The 26,467-nt window shown below is 37.9% G+C and overlaps 1 protein-coding gene and 1 pseudogene across 1 annotated transcript; both read right to left on the bottom strand.

Moving 5' to 3' along the window:
- Window positions 1-13,976: 13,976 nt before the first annotated feature.
- On the bottom strand, window positions 13,977-14,856 carry LOC145098035 (uncharacterized). Its single transcript, XM_079035720.1, has 3 exons — window positions 14,647-14,856; window positions 14,397-14,555; window positions 13,977-14,210 (listed from the first exon to the last, which is right to left on the bottom strand). The coding sequence occupies exons 1-3, from the start codon at window positions 14,854-14,856 to the stop codon at window positions 13,977-13,979; spliced, it is 603 nt and encodes a 200-aa protein (XP_078891846.1).
- A 7,822-nt stretch (window positions 14,857-22,678) lies between these two features.
- LOC145101034 (putative galacturonosyltransferase-like 9 pseudogene) lies at window positions 22,679-24,078 on the bottom strand (annotated as a pseudogene).
- Window positions 24,079-26,467: the final 2,389 nt, after the last annotated feature.

Genomic DNA, 26,467 nt, shown 5'->3' on the forward strand with positions numbered 1-26,467 from the left:
CCGACCCTGATCTCGTATCTGGAATGCTCCCGAGTCCTCAATATGAGTTTGGCATGCCCTGCCCGACCCTTAACTCGTATTTGGAATACTACCGAGTCCTCAATATGAGTCTGGCATGCCCTGCCCGACCCTCAGCTCATATCTAGAATACTCTAGGGTTTGTCGGCTACCGCACGGAGTAGTACAACCTCAACCCAACCCTCATAATATGTCGACATGTAACATAACTAATGCACATACACGTAATCATATAGTAACACATGTAGTCCTACAGATCTACCAAACTGGCACAACACTAGCATGCATAACTAACTCACACTCAACATATCACCAACTACTAGGATATCAGATCCAATGGGCCGGCATTGGTTCCTTAGACCCCTTAGTATAGTGAGGGTAACTCACCTCTCAACTATCGAATCGAAGTGATAACCTCAAACTCTCGAACCACGCCCATGAACTCCACCACCTTCAAATGGTGCTAAACTGGGGTAGACTTCAGATCCACACATGTACTGTGCCTCAAACTTCTTTATCTTCAAGCTCCTCTCACCAAGATCCACCTCCCAAGCTTAAACACACAAGTATGGAGAGAAAACAGCGATTTAGGGTTTTTGGAATCACAAGGGCTGAAAGGGGAGGCTAAGGGAGGCTAATGACCCTTTAAATAGGGTGCAATACCCTGGAAATTAGGGTTTCATCCACCAACTCCAACTCGTCGAGTCGTGTCCTCCGACTCGTCGAGTTAGTGACTTAAACACGCGGCTGATTACATCTCTACTCAACGAGTCAGGTCTTCCAACACGTTGAGTTGCCCTTGAATTGTGACTCTAGAAGCTTAAAATTATATCAGGAAATCGGGATGTTACAAGAGCTCTTCAACACCTTTCCATGGATATAAAGAACATTGAAAACGAAGTTGGAATGAAGAAGTTATGACCATTTGAATTAGGGCGGTTTGTTGTGTTTTATGTACTCTAACATCCCTATGGTGCACATACAACCCTAATGCTTCGGATCTAAGTTTTCTCTAATTATACATGCAATATTCATTTTCCAAAGCATGAAGCCTAACTAGCATGCAAAGGTGATATTTGAATTATAAAAACTGGTTAGAATATTAACTTTTGATGTAGCTTGTAGAACTTGGCCTTAAAAGAGATTAGCACCCCAAGTGTGTTGCCTCAAACAAGTCACAAACACCAATAAACAACTAGAGGACAATGAGAGATGTTTAGGAGACATAAAATCGGCTAGTCCTTCTTGGAATGTAAGTGGTAACCGATTTTAGGGCTTAGGGTACACATTTATAGTGTAGAATTCCAAGAGTTATTTGTAACCCTAATTCTTACACTTAAGTTATGATCCAACAATTAATTTGGACTAAGACTTCATGGACTAACTCATAAGCTTAGCCCATCACAAATCAATCATGGGTCATTAGCCCAAACCATATGTATCACTGAGTTACATAATCAGTCCCCGTGAATTTAATTAATCTCTTTTGATCACTAAATTAATTCTTGATTAATATTAATTAACTAATATGATTTCTTAATTAATATATTATTCTTATAATATATTAATAAATCACAAATAACCTCTTTCTCAAATATCCAACCTATCAAATTGTTTTGGTGAAGGCAACCCGAAATGGACCATGCTACTATCGGGCCAAGTACATACCAATTATAGCTATGGGCTTAGACACCTAATCCAGCAAGTTTTGGGTTGAGTCGTGTACACTGGGCATATTCAACGTGTACGTTGGGCGTACTAGGGTCATCCCTAGTATGTTGGCGTAAATTGAGTATGTTGGGTGTACGCGATCTGTGCCCAAACCCTATTTTTGTGGTTTGAGCCATATTTAAGCTCCTTAACTTCTCCAGACCCATTCCATTCTCAACATCCACCTCTCTAAAACCCTCTCTTGAAACCTTAACCCTAGATTGAGCCTTGTGAGCAAAAAGAAGTTGTTTTAAGTACTTTGGAGTGTTCTTGGTGCACATCTTCCTGTTTTTATGACATTAGATCATAGGATACTCTGATTTTAAATAATACTTTTGAAAGATTGGCTTTGTAAACATATTATGGAATAAATGAGTTGTTTTTGTAAAGTTAATTTATTGAAATTATTAGATGTTACAAGTTGGTATCAGAGCCCTAGTTTGAGTGAAATGGATGAACATTCGTGTGAATCCATACTCAAACTAAGGATCTATGAAAGTTTTCAAATTATTTTCAAATTAAATTCAAATTATTTTCAAAACAACCAAGGAAGGATGTGATGTTTACGATCAGCCAGAGCAAGAGTTGTAATATGTAGAACAACATGCTAGTTATAGGATAACCATCTCCAAGAATTTCATGATGGAATTGGCTATTGTATGATGCCTTATTCCTATAGAGTTTTCTTGATTATTGTTGTAGGACTCTTTCGGGTGTGAATTAACTATTAACTGAATACATTAAGTCACATGCTGAATGGGATAAATAATTTTTGAGTGAACAATTTGGTCCTATTGCAGAACTCTTCTTTGAGTCCAACCGTTGTAAGGTTGAAGCTTTTAATCAAAAAATTATTTAAGTTATGTTGCATGTGATTTTATTCATGTAGTAGTTAACTGGCACCAATAGGGGTCATTTGGTAGTTGATGGTAGGGTGAGGTGTGGGTCTTAGAAAAGCCTAGGAAGTTCTTTAATGCAATTGCTAAGCTGTTAGTGGGTGTTCAAAGTACTATTATGAGTACGTAACTTAGAGGACTCGGGATTATTCTTGAGGAAAGCATGGATAGGTGTGGAAGGTAGTATTGGATCCGTACTATTGGAAATACAGGATCCATACTCTAATCAAGAAAGTCACGAGGATTCTAAGGATCTGGTTGAGGGTAGATAGCATGGTTGGATAATCATGACTCGTGGCAGTGTTTCTATATCTATCAATATTTTAGTTATGGTTGTTCGGGCTGAGGATGAGTCTGGAGATTGTAGTGCCTTAGTGGCCATGTTAGTTTGGGTATGAATGGTGCATACCTAAGTGAGTTAGTTGATTTTGAGGTCTCAGGAGCCTTGCTCAAGTAGTGGCGGTTGGTCGTGGGACTCAATAAGGAAGCGGTTGTTAGGAGCAGATCTAGAATTTCGGTTGGAGGATGAGTGATTGGCAGATGGATTGGAATGTTACTACCTATGGCAAGGTTTATGTTTGTTGTATTAGTGTCTAAGCCCGTAACTATATTTGGTAAGTAGTTGACTCAGTTGTGCATGGTCCTTTTGGGTTGCCTTCACCAAAAGCAACTTGACAAGGTGATTTAAGAATAAAGAGGTTAATATGGTTTATTAATATATTATATGAATAATATATTAAAGGAGAAATCATATAGTTTAATTAACATTAGACAAGAATTAATTAAGAATTAATTCTGTGGCTAAAAGGCATTAATTAAATCTTAGGGACTTAAACTGTCAAATGTTTTATAGTTGAATATTGGGCTGAGGAGCCTCATGGACTAGGCATGGACGAAATTAGGGATGTGTCCATCCTAATTTCGGCCATAAGGGCCATATTCCAGAAGCTTCCTTGGATTGCTTAAGGCCTAAGTTGTCCATTAGGGTTTAGACTGAAACCCTAGCAGCACCAGTATAAATAACACCCCAAGGCATCCAGCTTTCGGCCACTTGAACCCTAAGAGTCTTCATAGCCAAAGTTGTGCCTCTCCCCTCTCTCCAATATCATCCTCTTTCTTGTTTGGTGTTTGTAAGCCATTATAGGAGTGACATTTGTGACTCTAAGCTCCAAGACAAATAGATTCAAGCCATTGATTAAAGAGGTAATCATCTAGATCTGTTTTCTTATGATAATTTTGAAATATGTATACTAGATCTAGGGTTTATAAGTCTTGGATGAATTGCATGTACAATAGAGAAACCTAGATCCATGCTTTAGGGTTTGCATGAGCACATAGGATGTTATTTTGTGTAAAATCCATCAGTGGTATCAGAGCTTTATTTGGTTTCTATTGTATTGATGCCTTGTATGTTCATCTTGCTGAAAAATATCGTTTTTTTGCCTTCTGCCCAACCTGACTCGGCGAGTCACTAGCTACACTCGGCGAGTCCAGTTAGTGAATCGACGAGTCGGGGAGTCAGACAGAGAGATACTCGGGATTTTCTTACTATTTTGCTGAAGGATAATTACCAAAATCGTTTTTGACTAATAAAATCCGAATTTTATTGTTAGTATATGATTATCCTCAAAACAAAAGATAGTTACCATTTAATTGAATAATAAATTTCTTATGTGATAAAATTTGATTATTTGATTTATTTGTTTGATTATCTTGTGATTAAAATAAAATATATCAAATCTAGATAATCATTAAATTAAATGTTTAATTTAAATTATTTTCTATTTGATCTTATGTGTTTTGAAAAGTTAAAAAACTTACCCTCAAGTTTTGAAATAAAATTTTTTTAATTAAAAGTTTATCTATATAAATTTCAAACCCTAGAATTTTACAAGTTTAAAATTCAACCTTATACTACATTTATTATAAGATTAATATATATGTATAACTTAAATGCTAGTCTTACCGTTAGTAGGCCTCATTCACAAAGCCGATCTATAAGGGGGTATAAGGTTATGGCCTATAAAATGACCATTTAATGGGTGTTCATTCTCACCCACCGCTTCCTTGATTGGTGGAGGTTCGTTAGCCGAATGGGTAGGATAGAGCAACCATTTCCTCATTAAAAGTATAATGAATTAATAAAGTAACTAAATGTTTTTACAAAATTCCCAATCTTAGTTACTTTAGGAAAAGTGAAATTGATGCAATTCCATGAAATTACACTTTGTACCCTTGCTAAGACGTTAGTTGAGTGTGTGTGGTTAACCGGCACACTAATTGGGTTCTAAGCAAAGGTGGCAAAGGGTGACTCATTGTTTGTCATAGTTCGATGGACTGTGTGTGGTTAACCGAAACATCGAATAGGTGACTGTAACAATGAGGGCACCATATACATTTGCATAGTTATTCACACCCTCTTTGTGATTTAAACATGTCATCGAAAAGTTCAATGAATCTCAAAAGATCTAGGAGTTTTTAGTACATTTAAAACTTAATCTCTTTTTCATTTTTCATGGTGGAAAATTAGTGAATCGTAATTCACTTACCTTCAAATTATTTGCATGTTAGATTACGGCATCCCTCTTCTAATTTGAAAATATTAGGGATGAGCAAATGAACCGTGGAACCAGTCGGAACCGGTCTCGGAACCGGGACCCGATGGAACCGGTCGGGACGGGACCGGTACTATAATTTTGTGAATTTTTGAAACCGGGACCCGGTAAGAACCGGCACTTGGAACCGGCCCAAAACCGGAAACCGGACCGGATAGTGTTTACAAAACACCCCATGGCCCATGCCCTTGCACTTCTACTTTGGTCCAAAGTCTTTGGACGTAAAAAAAAATCGGTTGCACTCTATTCCCTTCATCTTTCGTTAAATTAATATTTCTAACTATCCTCAACAATTAACATCAAGTTGAGCATCAGGTCACTTTTTCACAGTGAATTCATCCAAAAAAATCTTTCCACTACAACCATAGGAAGAAGGGGTTTGGTGCAATTGAATCAATTCCACACACTCGCAGATAGAGATGAGCAACTACAATCCAACAAACGAGAACTTAATATAAGGTTGTTTTTGGGTAGATTATAATTATATAATTTAAAATTGCACCCACATAGAAACAAGTTAAGTTGATCGTTTATTTATTATTAGATCATAAAAGTCATCACAACTATAGAAAAATCATCTCTAAATGTGTTTGGCAAAAATAGAAGGTAGCCGGTTCCGAAATAGAAAACCGGCAAAAACCGGACTCGGAACCAGAACCGGTAGAACCGCCGGGCCGGTTCGGTTCTTGATTTTGGCCGAAGTCGGTTCCCGGGTCGGGTCGGGTCCGGTTCGGGCCGGTTCCGACCAATTCGGTCCTTTTGCTCACCCCTAGTAAATAGTGTTATTGGATCCTAGCCCTAATTTCTCATTTGGGTGGCTAATTTGGGATTCATTTCTAATCAAACTTTGTCTGTTTTCTATTTCAGATGTCGAACGTCAACAACAATGCCTTCGTCTCAAATTCCTCCGGCTTGTTCTCACTCATGAACTTGTATGGGAGAGAGATTTTTGACGGGTCCAATTTAATTGATTGGATCCGCAACATACGAATGGTCACTCGTTACGAGGACATCGGGTATGTCCTTGATGAGAAGCTAAAGGAAATCAACATCAACACTGCCTCTGTTGAAGAGATCACGGCCTTTGAGGCCCATGATCGTGATGCTACGAAAGTCCATTGCATCATGCTGGCGACTATGTTGCAGAACTCCGGAAGTCCTAAGAGGACATGTATCCCTATGAGATGCATCAAGATTTGTTGGACCGGTACCACCAAAGTGCTAGGCAAGAAAGGTACGGGATCATCACTTTGATGATCACTGCCAAAATGGGTAATGGAGAGTCCCTTATCGCTCATCTGCAAAATATGCAGAGATATGTCGATCGCCTGCTAAAGTTAAATGTTAACTTTGATGAAGAGCTGGCAATTGACATCATCCTTCACTCCTTGCCTCCCTGTTACAACCAGTTCCGCATGACCTACCACATGAATTAAGAAGAGGTCACTTTGAGCAAGCTTCAAGGCTTGCTAAGGACTGATGAGAGCAATCTCAAAGATAAGTCTGTTGCATCAACTCCTACTCGTGCTGCTGCCCCAGTCTTGGCAATTGGGCAAGTGAAGGGTAAGAAGAGGAAGGCTCCCTCAAAGAGCAACCACAAGGGAAGGTCCCAAGATGGTACCTCTTTAAGTGGAACCAAGGATGGTTCTGCTAAACCTAACTCCTACCCCAAGGAGGCAGAGTGCCACCACTGCCATAAGATAGGGCATTGGAAACGAAGCAGCCCAGAGTATCTCCAAGTAATCAAGGATCGGAAGATCAAGCCATCCTACGCAGGTATTTAAACTATTAAATCTAATGATTCATCACATGTTATGTCTTGGATACTTGATACAGGATGTGGTTTTCACATTTGTTCTGATTTGCAGGGCCTAAGAAGAGATAGGGATATGGAGATTGGGAAGATAAATTTGATCATGGGGAATAGAAGATCGTCGCCTGTCACCAAGATCGGAGTTTACTATTTAGTGCTCATTAGTGGATTAGGATTAGATTTAAATAATTGTTGGTATTTTCCAGATATGGCAAGAAACATCATTTCAGTTCATGGTTTGTATAGACAAGGTTTTAGATATTCATTTGATGATGAAAAGGGTTCTATTAATGCATATCTTAATGGTGTTTTCTATTTTGAAGCATTGCCTTGTAATGGAATATATGAAACTGTGATGGTTGTAGACAATTTAGGAAGTGATGTGTTGTGTATTGATTCTTCCAACGGTTTGGATAAAGCATGCTTGTGGCATTGTCGTTTAGGACATGTCAACAAGAAACACATAACCTAACTCCAAAAGGATGGAGTATTGGAGCCATTCAACCTTAGGGACGATGACGTGTGCAAGTCTTGTTCACTTGGAAATATGACCTAGTCACCTTTCACTGGCACTTGTGAAAGGGATGAGGGTTTATTGGATCTCATACACACCGATGTGTGTGGGCCCTTTAGATCCACCATAAGGGATGCGAGCCGCCTCTATGTGAATTTTACTGATGATTATAGTAGATATGGGTATGTCTACTTAATCAAGCACGAGTCATAAACCTTTGAAAAGTTAAAAGAGTTTAAAGAAGAAGTGGAGAATCAGTTGGGCAGGAAAATCAAGATGCTTCGATCCGATCGAGGAGGAGAGTACCTAAGTCTTGAATTCCATGACTACCTCAAGGAATGCGGAATCGTATCGCAACTGACGTCACCTAGGACACCGCAGTTGAATGGTGTGGCTGAGAGGTTTAATCGAACCTTGCTAGACATGGTTCATTCCATGATTAGTCATGCTTCACTACCTATCTCATTCTGGGGGTATGCCTTAGAGACTGCTGCCCATATCCTTAACATAGTCCCTACGAAGAAGGTTGTCAAAACACGTAACGAGATGTGGACAGGGAAAGCTCCCTAGTTGGTACATATCAAGGTTTGGGTTTGCGAGGCTTTCGTAAGACGAGAGACTCATGAAAAGCTCGAACCTCGTAGTGAGCGGTGTATTTTCATTGGCTACCCACAGAAGTCCTTTGGATATCTCTTCTATAGACCGAGTGACAATGTTGTCTTCGTTGCGAGGAGAGGGGTTTTTCGAGAGCGAGAACTCGTAAGCCAAGGGGACAGTGGGAGGCAGATCGATCTTGAAGAGCTTCAAGAGTCGAGCGATGAAGGAAAGGAACCTCTAACGCTAGCGCTCAACCCGAGGAGGAAACTCCGGTTGAACCGATTGGCGAGTCCTTACCTCTTAGACGTTGCAAAGAGTTAGGGTGTAACCCCAGTTTTATGGTTTTCATATTACTGCAGAAGGGGATACGTTCATTAGTGATTGTATGCTAGTGAATTTGGATGAACCTAACAGCTACAAGGAATCCATGGCAGGCCCAAAGTCTGCAAAATGGAAGGAAGCTATGGATAGTGAGATTTAGTCCATGTATGACAACCAATTTTGGAATTTGGTTGACAATGTACCAGGTCGGAAGACGGTCAGGTGCAAGTGGATCTTCAAGAAGAAGTCCGGCATGGATGAGAATGTGCACACCTATAAGGCGCAATTGGTCGCGAAGGGTTTCACTCAAACTCTCAGAGTTGACAATGATGAGACTTCTCACCGGTTGCGAAGATAAAGTCTATTAGGGTGATGTTGGCCATTACTACATTTCATGACTATGAAATATGGCAGATGGATGGCAAAACCGCTTTCCTTAATGGAAAGTTGGCTGAGGATGTTTACACGAATCAGCCAGAGGGTTTTGTCAATGAGAAGCATCCCAATAGAGTGTGTAAGCTTGAGAAGTCCATTTATGGACTGAAACAAGCATCTCGCAGATGGAATCTTTGTTTTGATGAGAAAGTCAAAGACTTTGGTTTTCTGCGAAGCGAGGATGAATCATGTGTATATGTCAAATCCAGTGGGAGTATAGTTAGCTTCCTCGTATTGTATGTCGATGACATACTACTCATAGGAAACGACATCCCGACACTGCAGGAAGTAAAGTCCAGTCTCGGGAAGTGCTTCGCTATGAAGTATCTCATAGAGGCTGCCTATATTCTGGGAATAAGGATAGTGAGAAACAGAAGTAAAAGACTAATAGGACTTAGTCAGAATACTTACTTGGACAAGGAACTAAAACGTTTTAGTATGGAGAATTCCAAGAAGGGGGAGTTACCAATCCAAAGTAATGCCAAGTTGAGTAAGACTCAAAGTCTGAGTACCTAAGTCGAGATAGCAAAAATGAGCCTAGTACCATACGCTTCCGCAGTTGGCTCGATTATGTATGCTATGACTTGTAATCTCCCTGATGTGGCCTTTGCTTTGAGCATGTTTAGCAGATATCAAGGGAACCCTTGCAAAGCACATTGGACCGTAGTCAAGAATATTCTTAAGTACCTTCGCAGGACCAAGTAATGGTTTCTAGTCCTTGGTGGAAGTGATGACTTAAAGGTGTGAGGTTACAGTGACGCCAGTTTTCAGACCAACAGGGACAACTACCGTTCACAGTCGGGCTGGGTCTTTACCCTTAATGGCAGAGCAGTGACTTAGAAAAGTTCCATGCAGGAGATTGTAGCTGATTCAACGTGCGAATCAGAGTACATTGCAACGAGTGAAGCGTCAAGGGAGGAAATATGGTTGAAGAACTTCATTGGAGACCTTGGAGTTGTGCCATCCATACAAGAGCCTATGGAAATTTTCTGTGATAATGAAGGAGCGGTTACCTTGAACAAGGAACCAAGGGATCATGGTATATCTCGACATATCGACATAAAATATCACTTTATTCGATATCGGGTGGAAGAAGGACTCCTCGTAGTGAAGAGGGTATCATCGGAGGATAACCCAAGAAATCCGCTTACGAAGGGCCTGAGTAGGGTTAAGCACTTGCAGCATTGGGCTGAAGGACGATATTAGTTTAGATTAGATAGTTTAGAAACGTGTAATAGATAAATTGTAATTAACATTTGATGATTAAATAAATGGGTATTATTTATGAGTAAAGTTACTGTCTTATGTTAATTGTTTACTTATTGTTTCATTTTGCATATTTTGACTTCCTGAATAGTAAAATTATTTGAACGGTCCACAGTCGTTCATATGTTGGAAGTAGGTATGAATGAAGATTGTCATGAATTGGTGTGTAGATTGTCTAAAGTGTATTAGACATAGAAAAAGTTTGATACAACATTCATGAGTGCTTATGAATTTGATTTGAGCATTGGAATAAACCCACGCTTGCTGGAATCACTTCATGGAATTTATCACAAGTGATCGCAACACAATAATATCATATGATCTTAAAACCTAGATATTTGGTTTATTGTTTGCTAATTGGTTATGCATTGATAATGTGTAAACGCCTTAGTAACTTGATGTTATAAAACACATTGTTGTGTATGATTTGATTAGTGAATAGTAAATGCATATAAGTCGAAGTTTATTTGTTCCTTTTATCCTAAGAGGGTAAAAGCGATATCATGCCCTTTAATGATTTGGTTTGACTTATGTGTCGGGCCCGGTCAGGACTGAATTGATGTGTTCAATTAAATTCTATGTCAAACAAATCAGAGATTGAGAAACAAACTGCTGGACAATAAGTATGATTATGTTCCATGTAATTGTCCGCACGATATCTAGAACAGAGGACTATACGATCTCTTATATAAAGGACAGGTTACTTATAAGATCAGAGTTCGATAGCGTCTTTGAGAGCTAAGATTTCTAATCGGATTGTATTTACATTTGTAGTTACTAGACTTATCCAAGTGGGAGACTGTTGGATTAGTGTATAAGCCCGTAACTATATTTGGTAAGTACTTGACACGGTTGTGCATGGCCCTTTTGGGCTGCCTTCACCAAAAGCAACTTGACAGGGTGATTTAAGAATAGAGAGGTTAATATGGTTTATTAATATATTATATGAATAATATATTAAACGAGAAAGCATATAGTTTTATTAATATTAGACAATAATTAATTAAGAATTAATTCTATGGCTAAAAGGCATTAATTAAATATCAGGGACTTAAACTGCCAAATGTGTGATAGTTGAATATTGGGCTGAGGTGCCTCATGGACTAGGCATGGAAGAAATTAGGGATGTGTCCATCCTAATTTCGGCAATAAGGGCCCTATTCCAGAAGCTTCCTTGGATTGCTTAAGGCCTAAGCTGTCCATTAGGGTTTAGACCAAAATCCTAGCAGCACCAGTATAAATAAGACCCCAAGGCATCCAATTTTCGGCCACTTGAACCCTAAGAGTCTTCATAGCCGAAATTATGCCTCTCCCCTCTCTCTCCAATACCATCCTGTTGCGTGTGTGGTGTTTGTAAGCCATTAGAGGAGTGACATTTGTGACTCTAAGCTCTAAGACAAGAAGATTCGATCCATTGATTGAAGAGGCAATCATCTAGATATGTTTTCTTATGATAATTTCGAAATATGTATGCTAGATCTAGGGTTTATAAGTCTTGGATGGCCAATCTGGATTTGTGAGTGCGCTGAGCATACCAAGAGAGGTACGTCCCGCGTAACCTCAAAGTGGACTTTTGGGCTAAGTTTCATTTTGGGCCTTGAGTGTTGGGCCTGGAGTTTGGGCTTGTTGCAATAGAGTTTCGGACCAGAGGAATATGTATATGTGCTTTGGGCCCTTGATTTGGGCTTGCCATTAAGATTTGAGAGTTGGGCCTTGGGAGAGCCCATTTTTTATTGGGCCTTAGTGGGCCCAATGGGTTTTAGGTTATTGATGGGCTGGTTAGTGGACTACCTTATGACCTAATGAGTGAGAGTTTGGACTTAGTTCCTAATTTGGTTAATTGTGGATTTGGCTCAGAGTTAGAGGCGGGTGCATAACAGCAGCATTTATAGGGGTTGTTCATCATCCGAGGTGAGTCTTCTCACTATACTTACCATGAGTGGTATCCTTGTGTGCTGAGCTATCTTATGTGGTTATCTGTGTATTGTGATACTCTGTATTATGTCTTTGTGATTTATGTTGAGTATTATTATTATTATTATTATTATTATTATGAGTTTATTGAGTGGGGACCGGAGGGTCCACCCGAGCTTTGGGACCGGAGGGTCCCATTAAAACACATAGATCAGAGGGTCTTATGTGTGTATAGCCATGAGAGGCTATTGATATATGTGTGGTATTTTGGGAACTCATTAAGCTTCGTGCTTACCGTGTTTTGTGATATGTGTTTCAGGTTTTTCTCAAGACCGCGGGAAGGCGCTGGCTGATTGTACACACCAAAGAAAGAGTTATATTTCGAGGATCCTGGATTATTAATCAAACAATTATAGAGTTGTGTTGTAAATTAAATAAATGAGATTTTTGTGAAATGTGTTATGAGAATTATGTGATTTTTAAAATGAAAATTTTGTTTGAAAATTTACGTCGTTACACATCCGATCTAAACTTCTTCTTGAATATCCATTTATGCCCAATTGCTTTTTGCCCATGTGGAAAATCTACCATTTTCCATGTGTTATCTGCATAATGGAAACAATCTCACTTTCTATTTCCTCTTTATAATAAAAGAGCTTCAGAAGAATCTAGAGCATCCTTATAAGTTTGGGTTCTTTATTCAATACATAGGTCATATAGTCAGGTCCAAAATATTTAGCTATTTTGCTCCATTTGGTTCTTCTAGGTTCTAAGTTCTCTTCTTGAACTTCTAAATAACTCTCTTCATTTTATTGTAAACTTTTGTCAAGAATGGTTTCATTCGGTCCATCATCCAGAGGTCTTTTCCTAGAACAGGAAACCTTTTTCCATTTATCATTAAAACAAAAAAATTCAAATAATTCAGCCTCTACTGATTCCATGAAGGTTTTGTTATGGATATCATCAACATGTGGTTTATGCACTAAGAACTTATAGGCTACACTATTCATGGCAAGTCCAAGATAGATGTAATCTATGGTTTTTGGTCTATGTTTGGTCCTATTAGGAAGAGGTACTTGTACCTTGGCAAGGCAACCCCACACGTTCATCGTTTTGTAAGAGGGTAATCTCCCTTTCTACATATGATAAGGTGATTTATCACTCTTTTTATAAGGAATTCTATTAAATATTGAATTTGTTGCGAGACATGCTTCTCCCCACATATTAAGTGGTGCTCCAGAAGTAATTAACATTGAATTAATTATGTTTTCAATATTCTATTCTTCCTTTCATCCACTCCATTTTGTTGAGGAGTGTATGGAGCAGTTGTTTGATGTATAATACCATGTAAAGAACAAAATTCAGCAAAGTCTTTAGACTCATATTCTCCTCCTCAGTTCGACCTTAGAATTTTGATCTTTTTGTCAAGTTGATTTTCAAATTCAGCCTTATAATTCTTAAAAGAATTCAAGGCTTCATCCTTGGTATTTAACAAATAAATATATCAATACTTGGTACAATCATCAATAAAAGATACATAATAATTCTTTCATCCTCTTGTGGGTGTTGCTCTAAAATCACATAAATAAGAGTGGATTAAGCCAAGTATTTCATTAAATTTTTTCAACTAATTTATGAGGATGTTGTGAGAATTTTGATTCAACACAAACCTCACACTTTATATTTTTATCTAATGAACATTTTGGTAACATGCCAAGTTTTGCCATTCTTTGAATATAACGAAAATTAACATGTCCCAATTGAAAATGCCATAAAATTGAAGGATCATGCATATACATAGAAGAGGGACTAGTAGTGCCCATTATTGCATTAGCATTAACATTGTTTACATCATCATTGTTTGGTGTTTCAACACCTTAGTACAAAGGTAAAACACTGACTTTGAAGAGACCCTCACTAATGTATCCTTTTCCAACATACACCCCGCCGTTGGTGAGAACAAACTTATCAGACTCAAATACAAGTTTGAATCTCTTGTTACTAAGAATAGGACCAAAAATCAAATTCTTAGTAATTTCAGGAACATACAAGACATCACTTAGAACAAGTTGTTCGTCAGAAGTCAGTTTCAGCTTCACTTTTCCCTTTTTCTATAATTTTTTTGTAATAGCATTCCCTATAAACATTGGTTCAAAATCATAGACTTTATGGTATTTAGAGAACATGGTTCGAGAGTTTCAAATGTTCCTTATGGCTCTAGTATCAATCCATCAATCCACATAATTGCTAACAGTGTGGGTTTGAGTCACTACAACAAACTGATTTGGTTATTCAACCATGTTGGTTTGATCAAAAGTTCCTCTACCAGAATTTTCACCATTGTTTCCATTGTACCCGCCCTTGTTCCCTCTACCATTTCCGCCTTGACCCTTCCTGAATCTGCAATCTTTGGCCTTGTGTCCAGTTTTTCCACAAACATAACATGGATCCAAATTCTTTTTATTTAAGCCATGATTTTAGCCATCTTTGGAAGAGTTTTTTAGTCATTCTTCCATTTCTTGTTGTTACGATTTGTCTTGGAAGCACTTGCTTCTCCAAAAAGTTTGCACTTGGTTCCAAGGAATTTGCATCAGTCTTCTCATTCAATCTGTTATCTTCTTCAACACCAATTCTCAACGCAAGTTGCTCAAAACTCATATCATCAGTCAAGTATTTAAGATATAGTTTGAGATTCTTCCAAGAAGGAGGAAGTTTTTCAATGATTGAACCAACAAGAAAGTTAAATTTTATACCCATACCTTAAACTTCAAGATCATGTGAAATTGCTTGAAGTTGCTCTACTTGTTTGAGGGTAGGTTTGGTATCCATTATTTTGAAATTCATGAAATTTCCAATCATAGTTTCTTGGAACATGTCACTTCTATTTTGTATTTTTTTTAATGATTCCCATATCTATCTTGTAGTATGGATGGTAAAGTAGATATAATATAGGGAATCATCTAAGGTATTCATAATATAATTTCTACAATTATACTCATTTGTGTTCCATGATTCCACAACCCTTTAATGTTCTACCAATTGGGCTGCAGTGGGTGAATTTGTCCCTTTAACAGTGGTCACACCCGTGAGAGGGGAAGGAGAATAATCAGTGAGAACATTAGAGACATGAAGAGTTGTTAGATAAAACCATCTTCTGTTGCCATCTCCGAAAATCCGAGCCTCTGAATTTCTCAGGCTTTTCCACTTGTGTTTTTTGTTGGGTTTTGAGCATTCTAACACTCCTAAGTGTACATGCAACCCTAAATACTTTGGATCTATGTTTTCTCTATTATACATGCAAATATGAATATTCCAAGGTATTACCTTATCTAGCATACAATCTTTTGATACTTGGGTAATATAACAAGTTAGAATACATACCTCTTGATGTAGCTTGACTCCATGATGCTCGAGAGCCTAGTGCCCCAAGTGTGACACCTCAAATGGTTTACACAACATCATCAACACTTGGAATAACCATGAGAAGAATACACTTCATGCTCAAATCGGCTAGCCCTCATATATGTATCACTAGTGCCAATTTCTTGAGCCAAAGGGGTCCTTATATAGTGTACACATTAGGGTTACACCATGTAACCCATGAATTTACCCATTCCTTATGCTCCATGGGTTTTAACCTCCATGGAGTATCCATGGGTCACCACATGGGTTAAACCCAACATAAGGAATCATGGATCACAAGCCCACATATATAAGAATGAATGATTTACACAATCAATCCCCATATATTTAATTATTCTCTTTTGATCACTAAATTAAGTCCAAATTAATTCTTGATCGATACTAATTAAATAACATGATTTCATATTAATATATTAGAACTTATAATATATTAATATGTCACAAATGTCCTCTTCTCACAAACGGTCTATCCAAATGTTCTGATGCCATGCAACCCAAATGGACTATGCCGAGTCGGGTCAAGTACATACCAATTATAGTTATGGACATAGACAATAATCTAATATTTTGATGATGGATTGTCTGTCTATTCTTCACTTTTTGATTTCTGCCTCAGATTGTAATGACAAAAGTATACAATCAACAACATAACACACACACACACACTCACACACACACACACACATATATATATATATATATATATATATATATATATATATATATATATATATATATATATATATATATAACAAATCAAATTCAAATCAAATATAAATGCAAGAATAAATTCTAAAGAAAAACATATTTGAATGTTGGTTTATAACAGATTACAAACTCGAAATTGTAGATTGAGGCTTGCGAATTGCAATGTCATAAGACAAAAATTTCACTGGTAGGTATCCATCTAAAGGATACAACAATCAATCAACAACAAATCTTGATTTTGAAAAATTTATATGTTTCCATCTTTGTTGCAGAGTACAAAAATATAAGACGAATAAGTGAGTTTTTGTGTAACCCTAAAAACTAATCTTTGGTGATGTATTATAGGCTATACATTGGCTGTTGTTTAATCCCAACCAACAAACCTGTTCAAAAACTGAAATTAACTGCTAATTAACTGTTTGACAGTTAGGTAACAATTAACATATTTAATAATTAATAAGTCAAAATTCAGAATTAATATAAAATAACATTAATTATTCAATGAGACCCCAAGATCCCCAAGGCTATATATATATATATATATATATATATATATATATATATATATATATATATATATAAATCCAAGTCTATTTGACTAATTTGGACTAGCCCAATCACCAAATTCAGCTCAACTTCCTTTAGACCAAGCTTTAATCATATTAATAAATTACGAGGATAAAGCCTTATAAGGGAGTTTAAGTTTCTTTTTAATACCAATGTGGAACAAGTCCTACAAAGATAATTTTCATTAACAGAGTTTCAACAGAACCAAGCTTCAATGCAACCACAAACTCTTTCTCCACTTACTTCTTCACCAAAATGGACAATTAAGGTCAAAACCACCAAAATGTAACTCCCCGTTTATTTAATAAATAAATAAAACAAATTGATGAATGAATCGTAGCCCTAAAGTTAATAATTATATAGCAAGGTGTTGGTCTCGAGGAGTTAACTGTCATAATTTTAGAAGGCGGGGGTTAAATTGTAAAATTCGGGCTTAATTTGTAAATACTTATGAAGGCGGGGACTACTTGGTAAATTATTTGGACTTAAATTGAATTTTGGAAGTTAGGGGCGTTTTGGTAATCTAAGGACTTATTTTAAAAACAATTTGTAGAGGGAGGGGCTGTTGGGTAAATTTCGGACTTAATTTGAAGGGATTTTAGATGGTTGGGGTTAAAAGGGTAAATCGAGGGATTGTTTTGAAAGAAAAGGGAGACAGAGGGACCATTCTTGACATTATGGCATTAAGTTTCCTAGGGCACGGGTATATAGTCCATACAAACCCTAACCCTAACTAAACCCTCTTCAACCGTCACCGCCCTTATGTCTCCCACCTGCCGCCACCCCCTTCTTCACCTCCGGTCGCCGCCATCACCATTGCAGCCCTCATCGGCCACCCTTTTTGCATCACCGAGTCCAACAGTCCAGTACGCCTGCTGCCTCATTGACAAACGTCACCGTTCCGCCCGTTCGCCACCGATGACTGTCGCCATTTTGCCCCTGTGCCGCTGCCAACCGCCAAGCTGGTAGTTGAAGGCTGCTGTTTCGCATTGTATCCCTCGAGTGTCAACGTGTTGATGGGCTAAAGAGAAAGAGAGACCACCTCCACGACCGTGAGGTGGTGGCTGTCATCGCAAATCACCATTGTTAACTGCTGATGTCGTCGTTATGCACCACCAAGTGGTGGTTGCGTCAAGATTCCGAGCAAAGTCGTGTCGGGGTGTGTTGCTACTTGGAGGGGAACCAACAAAAACCACCACCACCGTGAGGTGGTGGCTGCCATCGCGAAACAGTTGCTACCATCTCCATGAGCCACTAGGTGGGTGGCTAAGCCCTTTGAACAAATCAAAATCACGTATATGGGTTGTAGGTGGTGTTTTTTTGGCCAGAAAATCGAGTATAGCCACCACCACACACCACCACCGTGAGGTAGTGGCTGCCGCCATGTACCACTGTGAGTGGGTGTATTTTAGTGAGTGAGTGTGTGTGTGTGTGTCCATTTGTTATTTTCATTGTAACATTGTAACCAGAGCTAGAGTAATAAAAAGAAACACAAAACCACCACCGTGAGGTGGTGGCTGCCGCCTCCTGCCGCCACCAACCATCGTGTTAGGTGGAGGTGTGCTTTTGCTTGCGTTTGGTTGCTTTTGGATGCTTTGACAAAAATGGACTAGACACCATAACCACCACCGTAAGGTGGTGGCTACCGCCGTTGGCTACCACGACCTGAGGTAGTAATGGGTGGTGCCCGACTAGTGAAACCCTAACGGGCCTAGTGGAGCCCTAACGGGCCTAATGAAACCCTAATTGATCAAAATGCCTATCTCTTGGGCCTATTGGGATATGATTGGGTTAGAAACCCTAATTAGGGTTTTGAAAACCCTAAATTTGGATATATGGGTCTTGGACTTATCGGGACCCACATTTTGGCCATTGGAATGGAATTATGAATTACACCCAATCACACCATATGACTTACCTAGTAGAGTTTTGGACTCAATGGATTAAGTCCTTAATGGGTTAAGTGAGAAACACTTAACCCTAATCGTCATTTTACGTGAAAACTCTAATTTCACTTGGGCTTTGATTTGGGTCTTTCTATTGGGTTTTGGTGATTGGGATATTGATGGGCCATCCAAGAACAATCATATGGACTATAATAATTTAATGGGCTTTAGGGTAAGGCCCATGTGAGGGTTTGGGCCCAATTTGGAAATTTGGGCCATAGATGGGCCATAATTGGGCCTTTATGATTATGAGATAATGGGCCATTAGAAATGCCACATATTTGGAATGGACTAAATGGTTGGGCCTGTGAATAAGACCATGTAAACGTTTGGGCCCAATTTTCCAAATTGGGGCATATGTTGGGCTTTGATTCCAAGTTTGACTTTTGGGCCTTTGGATTGGGCCTTGGGCTTGAATCAGGCCAAGATAGGGTAATGTAGCCTATTACTCCAATAACTTATGGTTATGTGTTGGGAACCAATTATTAATTGGGTGATGTTTTGATATTGATAGTTCGGGAATCTGTCATCCAGCAGCTGTGGATGTGTCTGCGGGACTTCGGCAGTGTGAGGTGAGTTACCTTCTAGTAGAAGTGGGTCTAAAGCCACAATGTCGGCCCACTAGTAGGAGATATTTGTTAGATGATTGTCTTTGTGATAATTTTCTGGGTTGCCACTATCTGATATGCTTAATGTGCTTGGATGCTCTGTTTTATATATATATATATATATATATATATATATATATATATATATATATATATATATATATATATATATATATATGTTAGTAGTAGTAGGGGTGAAATAGTCCCAGGATACCGGTTGAAAGATACTGAAGGGGTAGTCAAAACCCATGCATGTCTAGCAGTACGTTATGTTATGTTATTATGTGGTAGTTGTAGGGGTGAAATAGTCCCCGGTTACCAGTTAAAAGATAACGAAGGGGAGATCAGCTCCCGGTTACTGGTTGAAAGATACCGAAGGGGAGGTCAGCTCCCGGTTACCGATTGGAAGATACCGAAGGGGTAGGTCGGACACCCAAATATGCCTGACAATATATATTTATTTATGCTATGCTATGTTATTATGTGGTAGTGATAGGGGTGAAACAGTCCCCGAATACCGGTTGAAAGATACCGAAGGGGTAGGCCAGTACCCAGATATGCTTGGCAGTACGTGTGTTGTATGATATATGGTATGATGGGGGAACTCACTAAGCTTCGTGCTTACGGTTTTCAGTTTTGGTTTCAGGTACTTTGTTTTCAAAGGAAAGGAGCTGGCGATGCAGCGCATCGCACTATGATTTTCCGCACTCTGATATTATTTTATGATAACATGTTTTGATTACTGACACTTTGGTCTTGACATGTGATGTTATTATGAATGTTTTTTATACTGTTGGTTTTATAATAACTTAATTAAAAACGAAATTTTTGGTCTTGAATTTTGGGATTTTCCACAAAATCTCAAGAATTAAGAAGTGGGGGCTAGGGTTTTTCTAGAGGTGATGGAGGATGAGGGTGGAGAGAACCCTAGCCATCATATCCCTTAAATAGGGCTCAAGGCTCGAGACCTAGGGTTTTGAACCCAAACCGCCACCACGTCATATCCAAGACTAACCGCATCGCCACTTAAGTGACATGGCAGCGCCACAATGGTACTAATGTGAAATATTGATGTCACAGAACAATCCCTGAAAGTTGGATGTTACATCTACATGTCCTGTTGTTGGATATGGTTCAGTCAGAATCCGTATGTTTGATAGAGTTATATGAACAAGATGGGATGTTAGATATGTTCCTGAGCTCAGAAGAAACTTGTTATCTCTTAGTTCCTTTGATAAAAAAAGGATATAAGTTTGCTAGTAAACGTGGAGTTCTCTGGGTATTTAAGGATGGTTATAACAAACTAAGAGCCAAGCGAAAAACATCAGACCTTTATTTTCTTGACTCACAAACAATTTCAAGTGATGTTATTGTTATTTCTAAGTTTCTTTATGATCCTAATTAGTGTTGTCTTTGGCACCTTTAACTCTGCCATATGAGTTTTCAAGGCATGTCTGAATTGAGTCGAAGATGATTACTTGGTAAACAAAAGGTTGTTGATTTAGAGTTCTATGAAGGCTATGTATATGACAAGGGAAAACTAGTAATATTTATGAGTGGCATTTATACAATGAATTGACCACTTGACTATGTTCATTCAAATTTGTGGGAACCGTCTCGAAAGGTGGAGCTATTTATATGCTTACTATCATTGATGATTTCTCTAGGAAGGTGTGATATTTCTTCTTAAAACATAAGGGATACGTTTTCTCTACTTTCAAATTTTGAAAAGTACAAGTTGAAAAGCAATCAAGATTTGTGGTAAAGTATCTTTGCACGAATAATGAACTTGAGTTCTGCTCGGAAGAGTTTAATGCCTATTGCCAAAAGGAAGGCATCACTTGACATCGCACGATAGTCTATATGCCTCAACAAAATGGTGTAACTGAAAGGATAAATCACAACATTATGGAGCACGTTCATTGTATGTTTTCTAATTTCAAAATGCCAAAGTCCTTTTGGGTGGAAGCGGAAGTTGCTTCTACTACGGGCGTGTTCGGCACAGAGCGTTTGGGAGCGTTTGAGAGCTTCTAGCTTTTAGCATTTGATAAAACGCTTTGTTTTGAACAGAAAGCCTTGTTTGACACTATAAGCTTCTAGCGTTTAATTTAAACAAAACACTTTAAATCCAAATGCTACTTTATGTAGCGTTTAACAAAACGCTACAAGTTACCCGCTACTAGCTAATTTTGTCGAACACGCCCTGCTTGTTATGTTATCAACCGATCACATGTTTATTATGAACAAATTAACTCTCCATAACAACAAAAATAGGATCACATGTTTATTATGAACAAATTAACTCTCAATAACAACAATAATAGATTATTAGATTATTATGAACAAAAAAGCAATATTATGGGTGTGTTCGGCACGGAGCGTTTGAGGGCTTCTAGATTCTAGTTTTTGACAAAACGCTCCGTTTTGAACAAAAAACCTTGTTCGACACTACAAGATTCTAGCGTTTAGTTTAAACAAAACACTCTAAATCCAAATGCTATTTCATGTAGCGTTTAACAAAACGCTACTCGCTACAAGCTATCTAGAGTCTGTTTGGCAAAAGTAGTTGTTAGCTGGAAGCGGTTAGCGGGTAGCTGATAGCGGAAAGTTATAGTTTTTATTTGTTATATGAATGTTTGACAAAAGTAGCTAGAAGCTTTGAAATATATAAAATTACATAAGAGGACAATTGATTAAAAATAAATAAATATATAAATATATTTTTAAGGGTAATTATAGAAATTGATTTCTAAAGCTCAGTAGCGTTTTGTTAAATGCTACATGAAGTAACTTTTAGATTTTGAACGTTTTGTTTAAACTAAAAGCTAAACGTTCAAACTACCAAACGAAACTTTTTGTTTAAACTAAAGCGTTTTGTTAAAAGCTAAAAGCTCCCAAACACTTTTAAAAGCTCCGTCCCAAACACCTATATTTTGCCGAACACGTCCTATGTGTTTCTAACGAGATGATTTTGGAAAAAAAGTTAAGTTTACTTTAGAATAGGAAAAGTGGTATATATAAATTTATAATTTCATCAATTGTATATTCGTATTCATGCTAATCTATATTTTTCACTCAAAGAAATTATATATTCCGTTTTTTTTTTTAATAATAACATACTTTAAATTTCATCCATTATTATTAGTTTTATATCAATTCATCATCAATTTGGTGTTCAAGTTAATTTAAATATCTCGTCTAGTCGTCTTCATAAATATGGACAAAAAACTTGATGTGTGTTTTTATATAATATAAAAACATAAACTGCATATAATGAATATTAATCTAGTGGACTAAACCCACACTAAATTGAATCTCACAAACCAATCAAAATAAAAACCAACAATTTTCTATATATTTCTGTTACACAGCTATCAGAGTATCTGAATCACTATGTTCACTAAAAAAAATTTAAAAAAATGTTTTTTTTAACAATAAAATCAAATCAAATAATTCGAGTATCCAAGAAAACTACTACTAATTGAAAAATCCAACGATTGAGATTGATGATGCTCATCATTATGCTTGTACAAATCGTACGGCTTCCACAAATGATCCAACGGACACGGTCTCTTCTCATCGTGCCTCACCCATGGCTTCCCTTTTCCACTCCAATGTAACAAACTCACCGGACCTGAATGTAATGACCGGCAGCTGCCCTTCACATTATCCCCTCCGAGCCCATGTTGATTCCACCGGTGATCAATCGGCTCAATGTTTCCGGCGAACACTAACAGAAACGGCGGCAGCGAACCCAGCTCATAAATCCTTCTTTTCCTCTGGATTTCCATCCAGTTCTCGATTTTCCGGCGATAGTTTCCTTTTCGCCATTTTCGCATATCCATCACCATTACGCCGGTGTTGAAGTAACACGGCTTTTTCGACCCGAATGTGCGTGACAGAACCGGGTCGGACCAGAAGTTGTCGGTGAAATAGTTTGTGAAGTTTGCGTGACAATACTCCGGAGCTCCGATGACTCGGTTGCTTCGTAGAGTAATGTTCCATAGCTTCTGGATGTCGTCGACTAAAACGACGTCGGTGTCGAGGTAGATGACCCGGTTTACATTCGGGTCAAGTATATCCCCTAAATAGTTTCGGGCGTAGTTCAACGGGTTCTCGAGGGCCACACGGATCGACGACGAAATCAGATTTATGACGGAGTCTTCCCGGAAAATGTAAACCTTAAAGGTGAGTGACGGGAACGTGTTTCTAACCAGTCGGGTTAAGACACGTGGACTCGCCGGATCGAACTCGGCGGCGATGAAATGGAAAAACACGTTTTCCGGGCAGGAAGCGTGGCGGAGGACGGAGTGTACGGCGGCGATTGATCCACGGAGATACTCGGAGTCGAGTGTCATAGCGACGTGAATGGTGTAGGGACGGCAATCTTCACCGTTGCGATACTCCGGCGCCTCCATGTACCCGTACAAATCATCGGAGATGATTTCGCCGTTCGTCGGAAACGAACGAATCCCGAGGCAGGTGAATGGGAAAGATAGAAACAGATTGAACAGTAGAACAACCACAACCGAATCAATCAACGATCGATGGCAAAACCGAAAATCAACCATCTCCGGTAATGCCTTTAAAGATTGGTTTTCTTGAATCGTTAGTAAATCATCTCCGGCGAGATGTTGATGAGGAAGAACGGAAAAAAAAATTAGTCAAACACACACAGTCAAACACCCAGTGTGTGTGTGTGTTTATATGGTATACAGAGAGAGGTATATATATACATACAATGGACTATGGAGGGTATATGATGTATATAGCTCACTCTGCTTTCTCTCTCTGGGTTTTTCGGGGTGGGGAAAACCGCCGTGGCAAGAAAAGATGATACGGTGGGAACTTGTTGAGATCACGCGATTTGGGGGCGCGTGAGTATTAATCGAGAGTTGGGGTGTGGGTTACGCGCTAGTTTACTTGTTTGGTGGGCATGTTAAGTAAATAAAAGCATTATTATTATGAAAATTATAATTGGTAGTTTTATACGCTTTTGCTAAAATATTACTTGACAAAGTAGCATATCGTATCATTATTGGTTTTATCCTTTTCATTGCGAAGCCTAAAATTTATTGCATTTTTTATAACAGCTAACACACTTTTTCAATCCTATTTTTAAATCATATGTTTATATAATACGAAACTTGAATCTTCAATCGTTTATAGTTAAAAATGTATGAGAAATCTGAATAATTTAATGTGAATTCAAAGAGAATAACTAAAAATGTTGATTTTAGCAAAAATAACTATTAAATCCGGAATAAGCATTTCAAATTGAGAGAAATATTTTTTCTGACAAAAAAATACATCCGAACTGACGTTCTAGAATCCTTGACCAACTTCCGGATTCCAAACTGAATTTCGGAGTTCGAAAAAAAAACTTCAAATTTTGAAAAACAATGTCGAAATCCGATGAACAATTTCAGAATTTCGAGAAAAAAAAAATATAGTTTTATTTAAATTCTAACAATAAGTTAAACAAAGTAAATGTGAACTATATAAGATATTAAGATATAAAATCCAATATTTGATTGAAAAATGTTGACATTAAACACTTTGAAATAAATATTTTGGACACAAGTAAAAAAAATTATTTAAAAAAAAACACAAAAAAGAAATCTAAAATTCGAAGATCATATCTAAAATTGGACATTTAAAAATAAATTATCATTTTACAAAAACATGAAAAATAGTAGCTATTCAAGAAAAAATTCACTTATAATTGTGAGTTTACTCAATTTCCCATGATACTAATGGATCAAAGGCCCTACCATCTTAAATATTTTATCAATAAACACAACTTAAAAGGCCAAAGAAAAGGGAAAAAATATAATATATAACAAATAAGGGGTAATGATATTATAGAAACAGATTGAATCAAGCACATGTTAAGAGTGTGTGACCTTGTATATTTATAATCAATGTTACAACATAATCTCTTATAATAATGGAAAGATAGAGATATAAACAAATACATACTAATCAATACAAGATCATTATCTAATATCCCCCTTCAAGCTTATCGGTGGTGGACCAATATGAAGCATGGTGCGAAAATGTTCAAATTGAGCACACGGAAGACTTTTGTGAATATGTCAGCCACTTGAAGCTTGGTTGGAATAAACTTGGTATATAACTTGCCAAATGCTACAAGTTCTCGAATAAAATGATAATCAAGATCAAGATGTTTTGTACGTTTATGAGAGATTGGATTCTGATTCATGAAAAGAGCACTCTTATTATCACAAAGCAAAGTAGGTCTATCCGGAGGTAGAGCATGTAATTCTCGAAGAAGATGAGTAATCCAAACAATTTCAACAGCTGTGTTGGCCATAACACGATACTCAGACTCACAACTAGAGCGAGAAACAGTAGGTTGCTTCTTAGCACTCCACGAGACCAAATTACCACCAAGAAAGATCGAGTAACCATACGTAGAGCGACGTGTTTACAAACATGTGGCCCAGTCGGCATCAAAGTAACCCAAAATATTAGTGAAGTGAGGACGACTATAAGTGACTCCAAAAGCAATAGTTCCCTTGACATAGTGTAGGATACGTTTGACAGATTGGAAATGAGCAATAGCAGGAGCATATAAGTACTGACTTGCTTGGTTGACAGCTTAAGACAGATCAGGTCGAGTAATCGTAAGATACTTTAGAGCCCCAAAAAGAGACTTGTAAAGAGTAGGATCAGAGAACAGAGTACCATGAGGAGTGAACGTCCCGTGAGTAGCAAGTGGGGTGGGAACAGGCTTGGACTCTAGAAGGTTAGCGCGAGTCAAAATGTTTTTAGCATATTTTGATAGATTGAGGAATAAACCATCATCGATATAGCTGACTTCTAACCCCATAAAATAACTAAGATCTCCAAGGTCTTTGATAGCAAACTCGTGATGCAAACGGTTGGTAAAAGAATGAATCACAGATTGCTGATTACCTGTAAGAATTAAATCATCCACGTATACTAGAAGATACATAAGACACGAGTCTCTAGAAAAAAATGAACAAGGATGTGGCAGCTCTACTACAAGTAAACCCATTGTTAAGAAGAAAAGATCGAATTCGATGAAACCATGCTCTAGGGGATTGTTTTAAGCCATATAAAGCTTTC

The sequence above is a fragment of the Lactuca serriola genome, chromosome 4 (genome assembly GCF_051521515.1).
Source record: "Lactuca serriola cultivar US96UC23 chromosome 4, Lser_US96UC23_V15, whole genome shotgun sequence".
In the NCBI taxonomy this organism is placed as follows: Eukaryota; Viridiplantae; Streptophyta; class Magnoliopsida; order Asterales; family Asteraceae; genus Lactuca; species Lactuca serriola.

Bases quoted from the DNA above. Each gene is read 5' to 3' on its own strand.
- LOC145098035 (XM_079035720.1), bottom strand. From the start codon at position 14,856: ATGGGTATAAAATTTAACTTTCTTGTTGGTTCAATCATTGAAAAACTT. The intron at 14,556-14,646 runs GTGCTTCCAAGA...TTAAATAAAAAG, and splicing joins CAAACTTTTTGGAGAAGCAA to AATTTGGATCCATGTTATGT. The intron at 14,211-14,396 runs GTTGAATAACCA...AAAAAATTATAG, and splicing joins CTTTTGATCAAACCAACATG to AAAAAGGGAAAAGTGAAGCT.